Raw genomic sequence first — 17,421 nt, 5'->3', positions numbered from 1 at the left:
TGCACACCCCGACGATACACACAATGCGCTCTCTCTTTGGATTTCACAAGGCCGAGGACGTCGAATCGGCCAAGGCCAGCGAAAAGTCATCTCTGGCGGATGGCGCAAGCTCGGAGCTCCCGCCCGTCTTCCACTGCACCAGCATCGACGGCCCGCTGCAGACAATCAAGCCTCTGGAGGGCAATGAGAAGAAGGTCCTCGAGCGACTCAAGAAGGAGATCCCGGATCTGATCAAGGACCTGCCCGAAGTCGACGCCGAGTCGAAAAAGTACATTGACGAGGCTGTGCCGCTCAACATCGAGCAGTGGCTAACCGACGAGTGCATTGCAAGATATGTGCGGGCGCGCAAGGGCGTTTACGAGGATACGCGGAGGGCGCTGCGCAAGACCATCGAGTGGCGCGCACAGACGCGGCCGGACGCACTGCGGCCGGACGTTGTGGAGATCGAAAACAAGACAGGCAAAATGTACTTTAACGGATTCGACAAGTTCTCGCGCCCCGTCATCTACATGTACAATCACCGGCAGAACACAAAGGAGCCCGACAACCAGATCCGCTGGGTCATATACACCCTCGAGATGGCCATCCGCAACATGCCAAAGGGCGTTGAAAAGGTATCTCTGGCCATCGACGCGTCGCACTGGGGGTTCTCCAACAGCGTCTCGATTGGCACGGCAAAGAAATTCCTGGATGTCCTCGCCAACCACTACCCGGAGCGCCTTGGCCGCGCAGTCATCTTCCGCCCGCCAAAGTTCTTCACTGCGTTCTACAGCCTTGTCTCGCCATTCATCGACCCAGTAACCAAGGCGAAGGTCGCCTTTGTCAACCCTGATTCCGCTGACACCAAGCCGCAGGCCGACTCGCACAGCGCATGGGTTGCCATCGAGGACTGCTTCGTGCGCGACAAGCTTGAGGTCGACTGCTACGGCGATTGGCCATTCAGGTACAGCCACGGCGTTTACTGGAATGCCATCGAGGCCGAGTTCGCTGAGCACAAGGCCACCATGCAAGCGCAGTCGAAAGAATAGACCCAAATTTATATAGCACCCAAACATTTTATAGCACCCAAACATTTTACAGCATCTCGTGCGTGGGACACCACGAATGTACCTTATTTTATCTTCGGCGTTGCAAAGAACGGATGCTGCAGTGCTTCGTCGGGCGTGATCCGCTTTTCTGGGCTGAGCTCGAGGCACCGATCCAGCAGCTGCGCAAACCGCAGCGCTGTCTGGATCTCTTCGGCCGCTGAATCCGACGGCGTCGCCGACAAAACCCTCGACTTGATATCCTTAGTGGGCTTTGTGAATGCCATGCGCTGCGTCGTGGTTCGGTTCGAGACCTTGTCCGTCGAACGGCTAACAAAGTCCATCATGCTGCCGCCGTTGTCCTCAAAGTGCTGTTGCCACAGCTGCCCGCGCCTAAGCACTCGGCTGGAGAAGTGACCGCGCGCTTCCATCATCAGCCTCAGCATCTCGTTGTTGTTGCGTCCCGGAAACATGATCTTGCCTGTGTATAGCTCAAACAGCGTCACGCCCAGCGACCACATATCAATGGCGTAGTCGTAGGGCATGCCAAGGATGATCTCGGGTGCTCGGTAGAACCGGCTGACCAGGTACGGCGTGATTTCGTTCTCCTCGACATCGCACGCCGACCCCAGGTCACCCAGCTTAGCCACACTGCGCTGCTCGGACACAAAACAGTTATCGGGCTTGAGATCGCCGTGCAGCACACGGTTCTTGCGCAGGTGATCTAGTGCCAGCATCAGCTGCATACCGTATACGCGCACTGCCTGCAGACTCAGTCCAGAGTCGCGTCCAAACTTGCGCACCACCTCGCGCAGATTCATGCCCAGTAGCTCAAAGCACAGACATAGGTGGTTGCGGTGCATAAAGCTCCCCAGAAGCCGGACCACATGGCTCCTACCGGTCTTGTCCGTCTCATGGAGCCGCTCAAGAATCTGCTGCTCCTTGATACCAGCCTGTTGCATAATCTCGTTGCTGCGGATGAGCTTGATTGCCACCGGCTTGTTGTCGTTCTCAATATCGAGCGCCTTTACAACTGAGCTAAACACGCCCTGTCCAAGGAATGACTGCACCAGGTACCTGCCGTCCAGCTTTTCGCCAATAATAATCTGGTAGTACCCATCGGCGTCATCCCAGTTGTCGGCCATCGCCGTAGTCACCGCTGCTGAGATAGCGCCTGATTTGGGCACATTGCTGCTGGTATCGACCGCATCGTCATCAGCAAACATGTCGAAATCGTCGTCGCTGTCGTCCTTAGCAGGAATATCCCGCCTTGCGGCCGCGGCAGTCTGCTTCGCTGCTATTCTGTGGCGCACATCGTCCTCATTCGAGTCACGGTCTGGGCTGTAGTCTGCCGCGGATAGTCCTTCGCTATTGGGTGCTGCTTTTGCATTCGTCTTCTCCAGCAAAAATCCTGAATCCTCAGCTACACTAGCATCTGGCCTAGAGCCTCTAATATGGCTATCAGGGTCATGAGCGTCAGAGTTTTCAAATTTTAGCAAAATTTCGCGACGACGCTTGCGCCTCTCTTCAAGAAACCTCTCATCTTCGTCATCGTTGTCTCGCAACAGAGCATCAATATCAATGTCTTCTTCGTCAGCAGTCGCCTCATTGGCGGCTCCTGTATTTACCGTTGCTCTTTTGTCGTCAACCTTTGCTGCCTTGCTATCCAGGGTGCTCGATCTGGGTTTATCGCCTGGCACGTAAACCTTTTCAGGACTGCGCTGGCGCTTGCTGGTACGAGTCAGTGGGCTGGGCGTCTCCTTCTCAGCAGCGACTGTACGTGCTAGAAGCGCACTGTGTGCCAAGCGACGGCCGCTTGGTCGAGAGGGCTCGATTATCTCACCGTCCTCCTCTGCGTACTGGTGGTTGTTCAAGGCGCCCATTGTAAGAGAAATGCGTAAGTGGTTAATTGTTTAAGTGCGGAGCAGAAATGTGTGACGACGAAGTAAATGAAAACGCAGTCATTTTGGCTCTGGCTGGCAACATGGAAATTTTGATGATCATCGATTGTGATTATCTGAATTAAATCTATTCATGCAGTGCACTCCCGTTTGGGATATATGACTGCAATGTCTGCCATTGACCTGCTAGCCATTGCCATGCAGTGGCGCACCATGTACTCGAATGTTGGAGATGTATTGGGTATATCGGCAGAATGTTGCACGGACTAAATAAACCCCTGCTATCGCTATAGCACCGCTGTAACAAAAATTGCGAAATAGGGATGGAGTTGAACCATATTATGTAGTGGTGCGCTATTTTTGTTTTATGCTTGTAGAAGTATGTATTTGCCAGCTTCTTTTGCCTTTTTAAACGCCCTTTTATTTGTACACACATAATGGCACCCCCAACACGTAGAAACCCACTTCAAACACCACGGACAGTGTCGCGTACAACCTCAACATTAGCAAAGACACAACGTACGGTGCCACCAAAGACGCCTCAGCGGACACAGACAAAACGGTCCAGTCGCTCCCACCACACCGACCCTTTCACACAACAGCTCGACCTCGCTACAATGGCAGGCATGCGAATCGATGCTGAATCTGTTATCAGCGATGTCCAGTTGGCGAACCAGACTGCAATGGCGCATATTGCTGACAGCAGTTACAGCTCCGACGACGATCTAAGCGATAGCGAGGCAAAGCAGGCAGAGAAGCTGTACCGTGAAATTGCGGATAGACTGACAGAGATTGGCAAGCAGCTGCACGAACAATGGCTAAAAGACAGTGAACGCGACTATTCTGAAAATGGGTCAGTGCTCGACCAGGAAATCGTCGGTCGGAAGCTTGAAGAGCTCAAGATGTTTGCCGAGCACTTGCGAAAGGCTGGCAAGAACCGGGCAGGCCTGCTGGCACGCATAGCAGAGCCCCTGGCCAAAGACCACTGGCTGGTGGAGCCTGAATTCCACCAGCAGTTTGTCGATACGTTCCGCACAATAAGCAGCCTTGTCAGCAACCTGCCAAGAATCGCAGAGGCGGCGTCAGCAGCAAGTCACAGCTCGGAGTTTCTGGAGCTGAAGGCCGCCGAGGGTGAGGAGCAAACACGGACGCGGCAGATCGCACAGATCGAGAGACTGATCCACCAAGTCGAGCAGGCAAACGAATGGCTGAAGTCGGATGCACAGGACGGATTTGTGCTTACGAGTTTTGTTTCGGATAGTGCTCAATAAAAGCCTGTATTGAAATTCATTTCACTGTGGGCTGTCTTGGAGACGAGTGAAGTCACCGCGCCGGTTGACCAGCTGCTGAACCTCCTTGAACGACAGGTGTTTGATCCCAAGCTTTTTCAGCAGCAGACCGGCTTCCGTTTTATCAGACGACGAGTCGCGGATTATCGGTCCCCATTCCTCCAGCGGCACCGGCATTGTGGACTCTCCCGTCGGAGACACGTCGGTGGCCGATAAATCGCAAGCTAAAGCTAGAGCGCATTCCTTTGCCTTGACCAGAGTGCGGCTGTGGAGTGCTGTTGATGGCATGGTGCTTGGCTTGGCTGAGGTAAGGATATGCGAGATAGCGTTGACATCCTTGAGGAGGCGGTGCCCGCCAAGGGCATTGAATTGATGCGCAGTTGCAACTTTTTGTACCAGGAAGCCGTCCAGCTCCTCTGCTAACGAACGCATGATCCGGATCCGAGCCGCCGCGGGCACAAGTGTCTTGATCCGGCCAATAGTAGCTGACAGCTCGCGCAAAAAGTTGCTCAGCTCAGGCGACAAATCGGCTGTTGCCATATTGTCTTCTGTATCTGGCGCCCAGCTGTTGGCTTTGCGATATGCCCGCAGCTGGCTCACTGCCTCCTTGTTTAAAGCACGGCTCATTAGATCGCTGATTCGCTGGCGCAATTCACGTAGTGTCGCTACTGAGCGCTCCCAGATTCCGCCGTCCAGCCACTCGTCATTATCTGTCCACTCGCCGTCGTCTGCTGCGTCCAAAATCTCCTGATCTGCCTCGCCCCACATATCCACTGACTCACGCCAGTCTCTCGGATCTGCATTCAAGTCCTGCACGGCTGCATACCGGCACACTGCTGCCCACATGTCGACAAACACTGTCGAGTTGTTCCACTCGTCGGCTGCTTCCTCAACATACCACACAGCTTGGTACCAGGCTGCAAGGCGCCGCAGCTGTGCAAACAGAGGCGATTGGGTCTGGTTGACCCCGGTGTTATCGCGCATAAACGCCAGAGATATGCGGTTAAACTCGTCAATCTCAGCCTCGATATCCTCGACAAACGCGATGACTATTGGGAACTGCGTTGTGGCCAGCATCTCCAATTGCTGCATGCAGCTGGGAAGCATTGAGTACCGCTCCGTAATGTTCTCGACCAGCTGCACAACACGCTCCGACACATGCGACGGCTTGGCATCCTCGGGCCCAAACATTTCATCGTCATATGCCAGTTCAAAGGCACTGGGGTCGCGAATTGCCTCCATATATGAGTCAGACGCATTGACGCGCTCAGCCTCGATCCATGCGCCAAACACATCGCTGTCGCTGGTAAACTCGTTCAAAACACTCGGCCCGTCATAGAAATACACATCGCGTAGGGTCGTGTCAAAGTCGCGCAGCTCGCGAACCACATGGGCAATAATCAGGCCGTTATCCAGATAGGCCTGCTTGTCAAGCATCAGCTTGCGCTGCACAATCGGCGTCACCAGGCGAATAAGCTCATTGCGCACGTCTAGATGGGCCATGGATACGCTGTCATAGAGCTGTTGGACGTGGGTCTCAAGGAATGGCACAGTGTTGCGCAGCATCACAAGCAGCTGCGAGAGCCACCACTCGGGCTTCTCGGCGCGGTTCGTCTGGCGGTTGCCTTCGAAATGGTAGCGCATGCGGATATCAATAGCCTGGGCTATGTGTTGCAAGGGTAATGGTGCTGAGGAATCCGTACGCAGCTCCAGACTATGCATACTCAGGACGCTGGCCGATTCGCTGGCAATGCGATCCAGGGTCAGCAAATTGGAGAATGCAGCACTGAACGTAGCCAGGGCGCTGCCTGTTGCATTCATCTTGCCCGGCCACCCAAATTTGCCCAGGGCCTCGCTTTGGCTATCGGATGCAGCCTTGTCGATATCATGCCAAATGCCACGCACGGTGTCCTTCAGGTTCTCCAGCAGATGCTTCGGGACCTGTGTGCCATTTGAGCGCCTACCAAGGATCCCAAGTATTTGCTGGAACGCGGCCAATGCTCCTTGCATGTTTGCCGGAATCGCCTTTGCCGCCTGGTCCCTTACTGTCTCAACTTCGACCACGGCGTCGATGTATGTCTTGGCCCGCTGCAGCTTTTTGTATGTATGGAGCTCGTCGGCCAGGACGCTGACCAGCGCCATAGCCTCCGACTTGTCGGCAAAGTGCTCTGGCAATTCTGTGTCGGTGACAAGGGTGCCGCGTACAGCGAGCAGGTCGGTGGATTTGTTGCGTGCATTGGCGATAATTGCCCGGGACTCGGCGGTCAGTGATGCGGTTATGCGTTTGGCCTGCTGCAGTTCGTTTTGCAGCAATTTGTGTGTGAGCTCTTCTTCCTGTAGTAGCTCATTTAGTAGCTCTAACGAGTCGACGGTCGCAAACTGGCTGTCCAGGAAAGACCGGACAGCAGCGTTGGAATCAGGGGAAATCATTGGAGATGAATGCAGAGTCAAAAAGGGTGACGCTTTTTCCTTCTGGCACAGTTACTGCTAGTAAATGCAGCTCGAGACTACCAGCCTCAACCAAGTGCATTTTTCCTCTGCCAAAGACATCTATTTTTTTTTTCGTAACCTTTCCGTACCAGCGCAAATGGAGAAGGAGATTTTTGCGGCTGTACCAAGAGCGCATAGGTAAGAAGCATACACACAACTGCACCGCACCCACCGTACATACAGCAGACGCGCAGTACCAAACACACACTTTGCGCTTTCTAGACAAATACAACGAGGTGTTCAGCGACGTGTCCCGCGACATCGACCAGCTGAAAGTTTCGCAGCAAGAGCTCGCACGGCTTCGCTGGGCCAACAGCCGGCTCACAGCACAAGTTGCCGACCTGCGCTCCAACATCGCCGACCTGAACCGCAGCTTGATAATCGAGCGGCAGACCCACCTGAACTCGGTTGCCGAAAACGACCGACTACGTATCCGGGAGCACGAGCTCGAGCGTCACATCCATGATCTCACTACCGCCAGCGAGGGCAGGAGTTCGAATGGTGGCGAACAAAGGAGCACAGAGGAGTTGGACATAGAGAACGAGACGTTGAGGCTGACGGTGGAGACGATGCGGATACAGATGCAGGAACATAAGACCAACAGCAGCGAGATCGTTGACGGGCTGATGGCAGAGTTCAAGGCATTCAGAGAGACGGCGGCGAAGGAGGCGGCGGAGAGGGAGGCGAGGGCTGGACATGTGGAGGCGGAATTGGAGCGTGTCAAGGATCTATATAGAGAGAATCTGAGGGACCTGGTTGCGGCGCGGAAGACAGCGCTGGACAGCAAGCATAGCGTGAAGCAGGAGAGCCTGCTGCTGAGGGCAGAGATCCTGGCACTGCAGCGGCAGCTCGAGGCGGAAATTGAAAAGTCCAAATTCTTGGAAACGACACCAGCGCCGGTCCGAGATTACGCGATGTGCAACGATGACACTGAACAGCAGCCACGGCGATGGTAGCATGATAGAGAACTGTATTTCATACACATAAAGACACTACTCGTCCCACATGGACTGGATCCGGCGCTGGATGTCTTTTGGCCGGTACTTGAACACATGGGCAACATCCGGGGCACCTTTGTCGGGGATCTGCTTCAGGAAGCCCTCGTATGTAGGCAGAATAGCCTCAATGGCGTCACTGATCAGCACCGCACGCACATCGGCGTCAAACACCTCAAACGACCTGTGGCCACGCAAGATATCCTCGAACTCGCGATTGAACAGGCTCAGCTTCTCGCCGGTGCTCAGCGACGCTGACATAAACGAGTTGGTGGGAGAGGTCCATGTGACAGCATACGGCTTACGGCTGCTCTCAATGCGCGCCTCGATGCGCGTCAGCGGCGAGCGGCCGACCAGGTCGCCTAGCCCCAGGGCCTGGCCCTCGCTGCCCGAGTTCATGGTGTCACGGAGAGCGCGGGCCAGGTAGCTGTAGTTGTTGATCAGGAAAACGTACTCGAGTCCAGCGCGCTTCATCTGCTTGCTGGCCTGCTCGATGGTGCCAGCCAAAGCATCAATCACGTCACGGAGGTAGTGCTGGAACACGGCCAGCCCGTCGTTGGGATCGCCGGCCGGCTGGCTGGCGCCAGTGATGCCCGGCAGCGGAGTACGTGCCCAATGGCCGTCGCCCAGGGGAACAATCAGGGCAATGAGCAGGTCCTTGTACAGAATCAGGTAGTTGAGAAAAGTCAGCGTGTTGAACACCAGCTCGTGGACGCCGCCAGTCTGCTTCTGGCCGATGCTGTCGCGCGACGGATTGCGCAGCAGCGTAATGAGGGCAGCAAAGCACTTGTTGAGCGGCGTTTGCAAGCGGGCCAGAAGCTTGGAGAAGGCATTGCGCTGGCTAGTGCTCTGGGCAAACAGCGCGTCAATGGCACCCTCGGTGTCCAGCAGGCGGCCGTAGATATCCAGAGCCTGCAGGATCTCGTAGAGCGGCGCACTGGCGAAATACGCGGTCATCTTGTCGCCTGTGTTCAGGTAGGATTCGAAAGGCCGGCCGACGGTCATCTGGAAGGTTTCCTGGCTGATGATGGTGGGCATGATCTGGCGCACCAGATCGCGCTCAGCCTCAAATAGCTTGACAATGTTGGCAGTGTACTGCACGAACGGCGATGTGCCGGTCTCGTACCAGTTCTCGTTGCGCATAGAGCAGAAGCGCGACTCGGCGGAGCTGCTCTGGCCAGCGCCCGGCCCGGCTGCGTAGCCCTGCTGTGCCATGGCCTTGTTTGAGCCGTCGACGCTGTTGCTCTTGATGTGCAGCATGCACATGTCGCTGAACTGCGCCAGCGACTTTTGCAGGTGGCGGGTGCGGATGCTGGCATAGGTCTTTGTCAGCTTCAGATCGTAGCTGACCTCGTCGTTGACCAGATTCAGGTACGTGGCCAGCATGCTGAGCAGCTTGACGGTGTCGGTGGGGAAGGTCGGGATCTCGGTCGCGCTGGTGTATGCCGCGGGGTCCACGCCGCCCGACTGCTGCTTGAGCCACTGGCTGAACAGCTGCGACAGGTTGCCTAGGCCAATCTTCAGCAGCTCGTGGATCTCCCGGCGGCTCTGCTTCGCCGAATCCAGGTCGAGCCGGCCCAGCGCGTCATTGGCGTCCTTTAGGCGGTTGATTGAGTCCAGGTACGGCAGCAGCTCGCTGTTGTCGGGGCCGGCGCGGATGGTCTCGGACTCGTCGGCGGCCACATTGAAGAACAGGAGGATGTCGTCCAGCGTGCCGATGGACTTTTCGACGTTGTCGTAGAGGCGGGTGAACTTTTGCGTCGACTTGTAGATGGGCGCTATCACCCGGCCCAGGTTTTTTAGGCGCGTGTCGAAGAGCTCCAGTAGCTGCGTTGTTTTGTCGGCCAGGTTGTCCATTTGCTCAAGGCTGTCGCGCAGGAATTCCAGCTCGGCCTCTTCCTCGGCATCATCTTGCAGGAAATTGTCATTGGTTGTCATAGCGAAAAAGAAGTAAAAAAAAGTTGCGAAAAGAGGGAGGAAAGCTGGAGAGGGGGAAAGGTGTCGATGTCACTGGCAGCAGCAATGTTGAGGTATTTGAAAAGCAGGGGAAAAGAGGGAAAGAGATTAGGCTAGTTTCTTCGTGGTGGGCCAGCTCTTGTCGATCTCATCGTTCCTGAGCTCGGCCTTGGCATCGGCGCTGGAGAACAGGCGGTCGAGCAGCGGCAGCGACATGGATGCATTCGCGCGCATGATGTCGGGGCGGTACGGATACGCCGACAGCCTGGGCCAGTTCAGCAGCTCAGCCGTGTGCGATGCCATGATGATGCGCACGACCAGCACCAGCACCAGCAGCCAGCTGTTAGTGAAAACAATGTTGGGCCAAGCAAACAAGCTGCCACCGCGCGGGTAGAAGAAGGCAAATCCCAGCATGAACAGACACAGGTAGACGGCGCCCACCAGCGTCTTGCTCTCGAGGGTCTGGTCGTCAGCAAACGGACTCGCAGTCCGGTCCACCTCCACGTGGCCCAGCAGCAGATCGATACCGTCCTGGCGCTCGCCGTCAAAGAAGTTGCCGCGCACGTACCGCTCGATAGAGTTCCGGCCGTCCTGCAGCGCGCCCAGCGGCGTGCGCTCGCCGGTCCGCGTGAAGTCAGTCTTGAGGGCGCCGGTGCCCGAGTACGCACAGCTGACAGCGTCGGCGTTGTCGGCCCATACGTTGCGCAGCATCGACTGGAACGCCGGGAACGCGTCGATGGCGTCGGTGGCGCCGAACACGCCAACATCGCGCAGCTGCTTGGTCAGCACGCTGCGCGCAAACTCGGTCTGGACCACGTTGGTGCGGTCCAGGCAGTCCATGCAGTTTGTGCGCACCACGCCCTGCTGCACGGTCTCAGGCTCGCCCTGCTTGGCCTTGAATGAGCCAAACCGGGTCATGTACTCGGCCAACTCGTTGGTGAGCAGGCTGAGGCGGTCGTAGCGCATCTTGCTGCACTCCTTGTGGAAGTCAAAGTGCGTGTAGTGGTAGTGCGGGCTCTTGAACTCCTGCGACAGCCGCGCAAACGCATCGCCCATGGGCTTCTCGTACTTCTTCTTGTTGACCAGATTGACTGCCACCACAGCACCATACATAGCGATGGTGCTGTTGAGGTGCTTGTCGAAGCGCTCGCGACTGCCGTCGACATCAACCTTGAGTGCTGGCACGTATTTCATGTTGATGACCTGCGCCCAGGCCACGGGGATCGAGCCGCGAATCTGCACGTACGCGAGCTGCAGTCCAGCCAGCTCCGGCGATCCGCTGGTGGCCGCAAAGTCGACAATTTGCTCGGTCTCGGCAAAGTTCGACACATTGCCGTCGACATCGGCGCCGCGCGAAAAGTACCGCGTTCCCTGGCGCTTGCGGCCGCGTCTCGTCACCAGCACGTAGTTGAACTGCGTGCCACGGATGCTGACGGGCTTGCACTCGAAGAATCCGTGTATCACCGGCAAGACAAACACACTGCCCTGCGCGCGGCCCTGCACCGCTGCAATAATTGGCTGTGCCAGGAACTTTGTGTAGAAGAACTCATCGCTGGCTGTCTCGTACAGGCCCGGCTGCCCGCCCAGTCGCTGCTTCTCCAGCTGCTGCCGCTGCAGCGAGCTGGTCAGGTCGTAGTCGTACGAGAAATAGAACGACTTGGCTGCTAGCGCCTCGCTCAGCAGCTTCAGGTACCGCGCCTCGTCGAATGCCGCCGTGCCCGACACCTGGTATGCATCGCTGGCTGCCTTGATGACCTTGGTCTCTGACACGCGGAACACTGTCGAGCCGCCAATCGACCCCACTGCCTCACGCCCGGTTATCACCACCAAGTATGCCCCGCGCAGGAGGTTGATCACGCCAAGTATCCCGTGCGCCGTGAACGTCCGCTGCGGTGTTGCACTGAATGCTGCCGACGCGCTGGTCTCCTCCAGCCGCACCACGCCGCTCGCGCGGTCAATGGCCAGGTGCTCTGCGTCCGCTCCCCGCGTCGCCTCGACCGTCACTGTGCTTGGATAGAACGATATTTTGAACGACTGCTGTGCTGTCTACAATTTTAAAAGGGAAGCCCTGTGTTTAGCTCTGTGCTGCAAGAGGTCCATGTCGCTGTAAAGGTCCAAGCCGCTGTTCATTGTGTTAACGCACCACCATCTTTGTATACAAATTCCGAGTTGTAGAAATGAAAATAATGTCAGGCGGAAAAAAGCGCCAGAAGCTGATGACGCCAATTTCACGCTTCGCAGATTATGCCTGTTGCCCCTCAGCAACCGCCGACGAGCCGCCATTGGACCAAAAAAATCAAAACCCGAGCCGGATCATGCATGTTCTGGCTCGCTCCTAGCCTCATGTCCTGGCCACACAGATACTGCGCATGCGTATCGCTACGCCTTTTCATCAACAACGTTTGCAATTAACGGCTTCGCCAAGCAGTAACCGAGTACAAATGTTGTGCAGTCTAGCCTTAACGCACATCCGCGCCCCGACTCTTTTTCAAGACCCGAGTCCAAAGCCAGCAGAACCGCTCCTCGGCTGAACGCATTGTGCTTGCCGGGATCCTATTGTTCCCTTTGGACAAGCGTATATTTAGCGCTGGGTATCCGATCCACAGTGCTATTAATAGTCTAGGCATCTGGTGCTAGGCTGCTCAGAGCCTATTCATCAAGCGATCAAGGCGCTGTCGTTGTTGTTGTTTTGAATCTGCATCCGACATGCCAAGCTCCAGACCTCCCGTCCGAGGGGCCGGGAATCCTGCGATTTGTTTTTGAGATGACTCGTAACTCGCGGACAGGCTCCGACGCTAGCGCTACTGAGACTACAGCAACAGAATCGCACGGTGCTGTCGATCGCCCCCAGTCGTCATACTTGAGACACTGAGGGATTTAGAAGAAAAGTGGGCGGTCCTCACAATACATCTTGATTGGCCTGCCCATCACGCTCTCCCCGCCCTTTGGCCTGCGGGCCGCGCATTGCCCAAAGTGGTCTTTTGGGCAGTCCATTTTTGAGCTAAAAATGGCAGCCTTTTTTCGCCTCTCTTTCTTCCTCCCCACCTTTCCGAGTCTGTATTCGCCGGCTTTATATAAATCCCTCCCTCTTCTCCCTGTCGCCTTTGCCAAACGCCTTCCTCACTTCCCTTCTTACCCCTCCCCTCCTTTTATTCCTTTTTCATTTAAACGCGCTTTAGCTTGTTCAGGCAACAGGCCAAAAAATACTCGATATTAAGAAAATGCATTTCTCTTCCTCCGTTCTCGCTGCCACCGCCCTTGTCGCCAGCTGTGCTGGTCACGGTATACTGAACAGCCCGCCGCCGCGTGGAAACAAGAAGTGGTACGGCACGTGCTCGGCGGGTTCCGGCTGCAAGGGCCCGTGCGACAGCGCCAAGGCCGATGCGCCGTTCAACGACATTTATGTGCCAAAGAAGTACATTAAGCGCGGGTCGGAGCTGACGGTCGGCTGGGACCGACTGAACCACCCAGGTGGATTCGTGCGTCTGGCTATGGTTCCTTTCAACCAGTCGGACAGCTGGAGTGCGTTCAACGAGAACGTGCTCAAGTACACCTGCTACGAGACGAACTGCGGACCGTCTGACCCGAACCACAATTCCTTCGGGCACCTGAACGGCCCTGGCAACGCGCCGTGCAGCACCAAGGTGACAGTGCCAAAGAACATCCCGGACAACACCGCAGTGACGCTGCAGTGGATCTGGTATGGCGGTGGCATCTACTACGGTGAGAAGGACACGTCCTTTGGCGAGTACTACGGGTGCTCGGATATGATTGTGGCGGGCGGTGAGTTCGCGGACGCCAAGCCCGAGGCCACCTTCCAGGGCGGCGATGTAACCTACCCGAACACCGATACCTGCAAGTACTGGGGTTCGAACAAGGTCGGCGACTGCAACTTTGGCGACAGGTACCCGAGCCCCAAGGAGGGTGACCTGCTGTCGCAGTCCCTGGAGCCGTGCATGCGCGGTCCCGAGAAGCAGGGCAAGCCTGCCGGTATCTCTGGCTCGTCGCCGGCTTACCCCATCGTCCCGCATGCTGCTGCTGTTAATGCCCCAGTTGCGTCCTCGTCGGCTGCCGCTCCGGCTACCACTGAGGCTGCCCCTGCGTATTCATCGGAGGCTGCTTCTGCCTCTTCATCGAACGCTGCTTCTGCCTCTTCATCGGAGGCTGCTCCTGCTTATTCATCGGAAGCTGCTCCTGCCTCTTCGTCCGAGGCTGCCCCGGCCACTTCTGAGGCTGCTCCCGCTACCTCAGCGTCTGCTCCCGCTGACAACTACTCGACTGTTGCTGGGGAGACCACCTCCGCTCCGGTCTCGCCCGCCACCAGCAACAGCCCCATTGCCAGCGCCTCGGCCAGCAAGTGCATTCCTCGCCCGACTGCTGCTTACTAACGATATGTATAACGTCTCTTTCTGAATGTTGACATTCTTCTGAACGAATACAATCTTTTTTACTCAACATCCCGCTAAATGTTCCTCCTCGCAATATCCACAAACCGCTGCCAGCTATTGATGTTTGCTAGTTGCCCGTTTCCTGGCTATTATTGCATCGATCTGTCTGGCGCGGTCGCTCCCCAACAGACGCAGAAACTGTGGTTTTGGCTTCTGTGTTGTGATCTGCATGGCCTACCTCGTGTATGGATTATTGCTCAGCAAACATTGTCAGATGCGCTCTTTGTTACTTGCGCCCTGAGAAGGGCTTGGGAGGACGCGCTTCAATTGTAGGCTGAATTCAAGCATTCACCAGGACCTCAGCATTGTAGATTTATAGTTCAGAGATTGTCTACTTGTTGACAGTGGCAGCCAGAATCTCGTTGAGCTGCTTGATCATGGTCCGCGGGTCGTCCATGATACCCGCAGTAATCAGCGCATTGTCCAGCAGCTGCTTTGTGACCTTGGCCGCCAGCTCCTCGTCTGTACTCTTCAGGCCGAACAGACCCTTGATGATCGGGTCCCGCGGGTTGATCTCCAGATTGCACGGCGTCACGGGCAGCGGCATGTCAGTGCCACCGGCCATCATCTTCATCATGCGGCGCACGGCCGGCGACTCGAAATCCGTGACCACCGCCGGATACGTCATGAACCGGTCGGCCACCTTGACCTCCTTGACCGGCATGCCAAGCTTGCCAAACATCCACGCCGTCAGCTCGTTCGACTGCTCCTCAGACAGCGCCTCGGCGGAGCCCTCAGTCTTGGCGTCCTCGGCATTCCACTTCTTGAGCACTGCGGCGGCGTCCTCCGAGTCAACAGACACGAGCCGCTTGCCCTTGAAGTTCTGCAGACGACCCATCACAAACTCGTCCAGCGGGTGGTGCAGGAACAGGACCTCGGCGCCGTGCTGCTTGAACGGCTCGTAGTACGGGCTGTCCTCGCCCAGGCGCCGGTTCGGCGTGCAGAAAAAGTAAATGTGCTCCTGGTCCTCGGGCATCCGCGCGACGTAGTCCTCGAGCGCAACCAGCTTGCCGGCCTCCTCCTTCGACGTCTCGAAGCGCAGCAGCTTCGCAATCTCAGCCTGGTTGGCCACATCCTGGCACACACCCTCCTTGATGTAGGCACCAAAGGTCTTGGAGAAATCAGCAAACTTGGCCTCGTCCCGCCGAGCCTCCTCCTGGAGCCACTTGATGATGCGGCCGGTGACAATTGACTTGAGGCGGTTGATCACAGGGCCGTTCTGCAGCAGCTCGCGCGACAGGTTCAGGGGCAGATCCTCAGAGTCCACCACGCCCTGCACAAACCGCAGCCAGTCGGGCAACAGGCTCTCGGCATTGGCCATGATCAGCACCTTGCGCGAATACAGGCTGACGCCAGGCTTGACCCGCTCAAAGCCCATGGCCTCCGGATCCTTGGTCGGCGCATACAGGATGCTGCGGATTGACAGTGGCGCATCGGCCTTGTACACCAATGTGTACAGCGGCTGGTCCAGGTTGCGTGAGATGAACCGGTAAAAGTCGGTGTGCTCCTCCTCGCTGATCTCATTCTTGCCCTTGGTCCACAGTGCCTCGACTGTGTTGACCTTCTCGCCGTTGACCGAGATCGGGAATCCGACAAAGTTGCTGTACTTGCAGATGATCTTTTCCAGATTGCCCTTATCCAGGTACTCGTTGGCGTCCTCCTTGACATGGATCACGATTTTTGTGCCCACATCAACGTTCTCGGCCGCCTTCAGTGTGTAGGAGCCGAGTCCGTCCGACTCCCACTTGTATCCCTGGCTACCGGGCTGCGCTGAGCGCGTAAACACCGTGATCTTGTCACCGATCATAAATGCTGAGTAGAAGCCAACGCCAAACTGGCCAACAATCGTGTTAGCCATGTCCTTGGTATCCTGGCCTTCCTGCATCTTCTCGATATACGCCTTGGAGCCCGACCGCGCGATTGTGCCCAGGTTCTCCTTCAGCTCCTCGGCGCTCATGCCAATGCCCGAGTCCTGGAACGTGATGGTCTTGGCGTCCGCGTCCACCGAAATATCGATCGCCAGCGGCTTGTCGGTTTGCACATCCTGCGACGTGACCTGCAAGTGCCGCAGCTTCTCCAGCGCATCAGATGCATTCGAGATCAGCTCACGCACAAACACCTCGCGCTGCGAATACAGCGAATGCGCGACAATGTGCAGGAGCTTCTTTGTTTCGGCCTTGAACTCGTGCGTCTCGCCCACCTCGGTTTCTGTCGAGTAGCTGCGCATCGCGGTGAAGCGAGGGCGAGCAATGGCGCTGATCGCCGGTGTGCTGGCCGTACGCAGATGCTTGGCTGAGGCCAAGGTCGCCATGGCTGCGGCGAGTGTGCCGCGTGGCTGCGATGTGCTGAGGGCGCGGGTTGCAGCAAGGCGGAGAGCGGGTGTACGGAGCGAGAGCTGGCGCATTTTGAAAAGGAAATTCGGAACAGTTAAAGGAAAGCAAAGGCAGAGACGTGATAATGGTTTGGAGCAGGATCCAGCAGGCGATCGAGGGGCTTCATACGTGGCGATTACGGTAATTACAGACTGTTGTTTGATCATCGTATCTGCCAGTTAACTCAAGAGATTAATGCTGCCGTTGCTGCAGAGGACCAGCCATCCAGAAACTATGCCAGCGGCAGTGAGTTCGCACCTCGGCTGCCTTCGCCTCAGCTCCACCGGGTCGTGCCTCTTGTTCAAGTCTAAGAACCTTGGCTGCATACGCGTGCGCTGCTTGGATCGGCCAGGATCTGTGCCAAGAGCAGTGCCTTGAATGCTGTGCATGTTTGCCGGGTTGACGATTACGTGCTTCTACACAAGCATCGTCTCTTTTGCAGTTCGCCCGTGGTGCGTCCAAGAATAGCAGCCTGCTACTTTTCCGTTTCTGGCGTAGCATTTCAACAATCAACAATGGGCTTGCTCCCATTGGAACAGTATGGCGTGCACAAGATGCACATTGATGACCTAGGTGTCGACAGGCGCTACTGCGTAAAGCAAACTAACTCTACTGCCAAACTATACCGCTTTTTTACTTGCCACTCCACCCATGTCAGCAGACCCACTAGTGGTCTCGACAAGTAGGGCTCTCCCTCGCTATAATACTCGATGTCCGTATGTCAGCAACTCTATTAACTGATAATCTGCCACGATCAACATCCTCGCCAGCAAGCTGATGCGAGCTGGAGGCAGCCTAGTCACGTCACGATTAGGCTGAGTCTCGGAGGCTGCATTCTCTGCTGGTGCCCAAAATTGCAATCCTGGGTAAAGGCGCAAGATTGCTGAGAGAATTCTCATAGGCTCGCGAATGCATCCTGGGGACATTCTCGGAAAACAGCCTTTG

General features: G+C 56.4%; 8 protein-coding genes across 8 annotated transcripts; 3 read left to right on the top strand and 5 right to left on the bottom strand.

Moving 5' to 3' along the window:
- Positions 1-305: 305 nt before the first annotated feature.
- Positions 306-974, top strand: DL89DRAFT_207586 (CRAL/TRIO domain-containing protein; the record flags this gene model as incomplete). The annotated part of the gene is made up of 1 exon (XM_040884119.1): positions 306-974. A coding segment is annotated over one exon (669 nt), but the record flags the coding sequence as incomplete, so codon positions are not given.
- Positions 975-1,030: 56 nt separating this feature from the next.
- Positions 1,031-2,950, bottom strand: DL89DRAFT_267341 (kinase-like protein). The gene has a single exon (XM_040887458.1). It carries the CDS (start codon positions 2,906-2,908, stop codon positions 1,112-1,114), a length of 1,797 nt encoding a protein of 598 aa, XP_040743757.1. The 5' UTR covers positions 2,909-2,950; the 3' UTR covers positions 1,031-1,111.
- A 593-nt stretch (positions 2,951-3,543) lies between these two features.
- DL89DRAFT_292786 (uncharacterized protein) lies at positions 3,544-4,197 on the top strand (the record flags this gene model as incomplete). Its single annotated transcript, XM_040890342.1, has 1 exon — positions 3,544-4,197. The coding sequence occupies one exon, from the start codon at positions 3,544-3,546 to the stop codon at positions 4,195-4,197; it is 654 nt and encodes a 217-aa protein (XP_040743756.1).
- Positions 4,198-4,207: 10 nt separating this feature from the next.
- On the bottom strand, positions 4,208-6,719 carry DL89DRAFT_152405 (uncharacterized protein). The gene has a single exon (XM_040883556.1). It carries the CDS (start codon positions 6,643-6,645, stop codon positions 4,219-4,221), a length of 2,427 nt encoding a protein of 808 aa, XP_040743755.1. The 5' UTR covers positions 6,646-6,719; the 3' UTR covers positions 4,208-4,218.
- Positions 6,720-7,550: 831 nt separating this feature from the next.
- On the bottom strand, positions 7,551-9,785 carry DL89DRAFT_152428 (uncharacterized protein). The gene has a single exon (XM_040883557.1). The coding sequence runs from the start codon at positions 9,636-9,638 to the stop codon at positions 7,698-7,700; it is 1,941 nt and encodes a 646-aa protein (XP_040743754.1). The 5' UTR covers positions 9,639-9,785; the 3' UTR covers positions 7,551-7,697.
- Positions 9,765-11,805, bottom strand: DL89DRAFT_257392 (uncharacterized protein; the record flags this gene model as incomplete). Its single annotated transcript, XM_040885528.1, has 2 exons — positions 9,765-11,702; positions 11,800-11,805. 2 exons carry the CDS (start codon positions 11,803-11,805, stop codon positions 9,765-9,767), a joined length of 1,944 nt encoding a protein of 647 aa, XP_040743753.1.
- A 1,006-nt stretch (positions 11,806-12,811) lies between these two features.
- On the top strand, positions 12,812-14,060 carry DL89DRAFT_283714 (uncharacterized protein). The gene has a single exon (XM_040889749.1). It carries the CDS (start codon positions 12,878-12,880, stop codon positions 14,042-14,044), a length of 1,167 nt encoding a protein of 388 aa, XP_040743752.1. The 5' UTR covers positions 12,812-12,877; the 3' UTR covers positions 14,045-14,060.
- A 162-nt stretch (positions 14,061-14,222) lies between these two features.
- DL89DRAFT_267337 (heat shock protein Hsp90:ATP-binding region, ATPase-like protein) lies at positions 14,223-16,542 on the bottom strand. Its single transcript, XM_040887457.1, has one exon. It carries the CDS (start codon positions 16,506-16,508, stop codon positions 14,436-14,438), a length of 2,073 nt encoding a protein of 690 aa, XP_040743751.1. The 5' UTR covers positions 16,509-16,542; the 3' UTR covers positions 14,223-14,435.
- Between the last annotated feature and the right edge of the window lie 879 nt (positions 16,543-17,421).

The sequence above is a fragment of the Linderina pennispora genome, assembly GCF_002104995.1.
Source record: "Linderina pennispora strain ATCC 12442 chromosome Unknown DL89scaffold_6, whole genome shotgun sequence".
In the NCBI taxonomy this organism is placed as follows: domain Eukaryota; kingdom Fungi; phylum Kickxellomycota; class Kickxellomycetes; order Kickxellales; family Kickxellaceae; genus Linderina; species Linderina pennispora.
Note: the sequence above shows the minus strand (reverse complement) of the source record. Positions and strands in the feature narration are given on the sequence as shown.

Excerpts from the sequence above, each read along its gene's own strand:
- DL89DRAFT_267341 (XM_040887458.1), bottom strand. The coding sequence starts at position 2,908 with ATGGGCGCCTTGAACAACCACCAGTACGCAGAGGAGGACGGTGAGATA.
- DL89DRAFT_152405 (XM_040883556.1), bottom strand. The coding sequence starts at position 6,645 with ATGATTTCCCCTGATTCCAACGCTGCTGTCCGGTCTTTCCTGGACAGC.
- DL89DRAFT_152428 (XM_040883557.1), bottom strand. The coding sequence starts at position 9,638 with ATGACAACCAATGACAATTTCCTGCAAGATGATGCCGAGGAAGAGGCC.
- DL89DRAFT_283714 (XM_040889749.1), top strand. The coding sequence starts at position 12,878 with ATGCATTTCTCTTCCTCCGTTCTCGCTGCCACCGCCCTTGTCGCCAGC.
- DL89DRAFT_267337 (XM_040887457.1), bottom strand. The coding sequence starts at position 16,508 with ATGCGCCAGCTCTCGCTCCGTACACCCGCTCTCCGCCTTGCTGCAACC.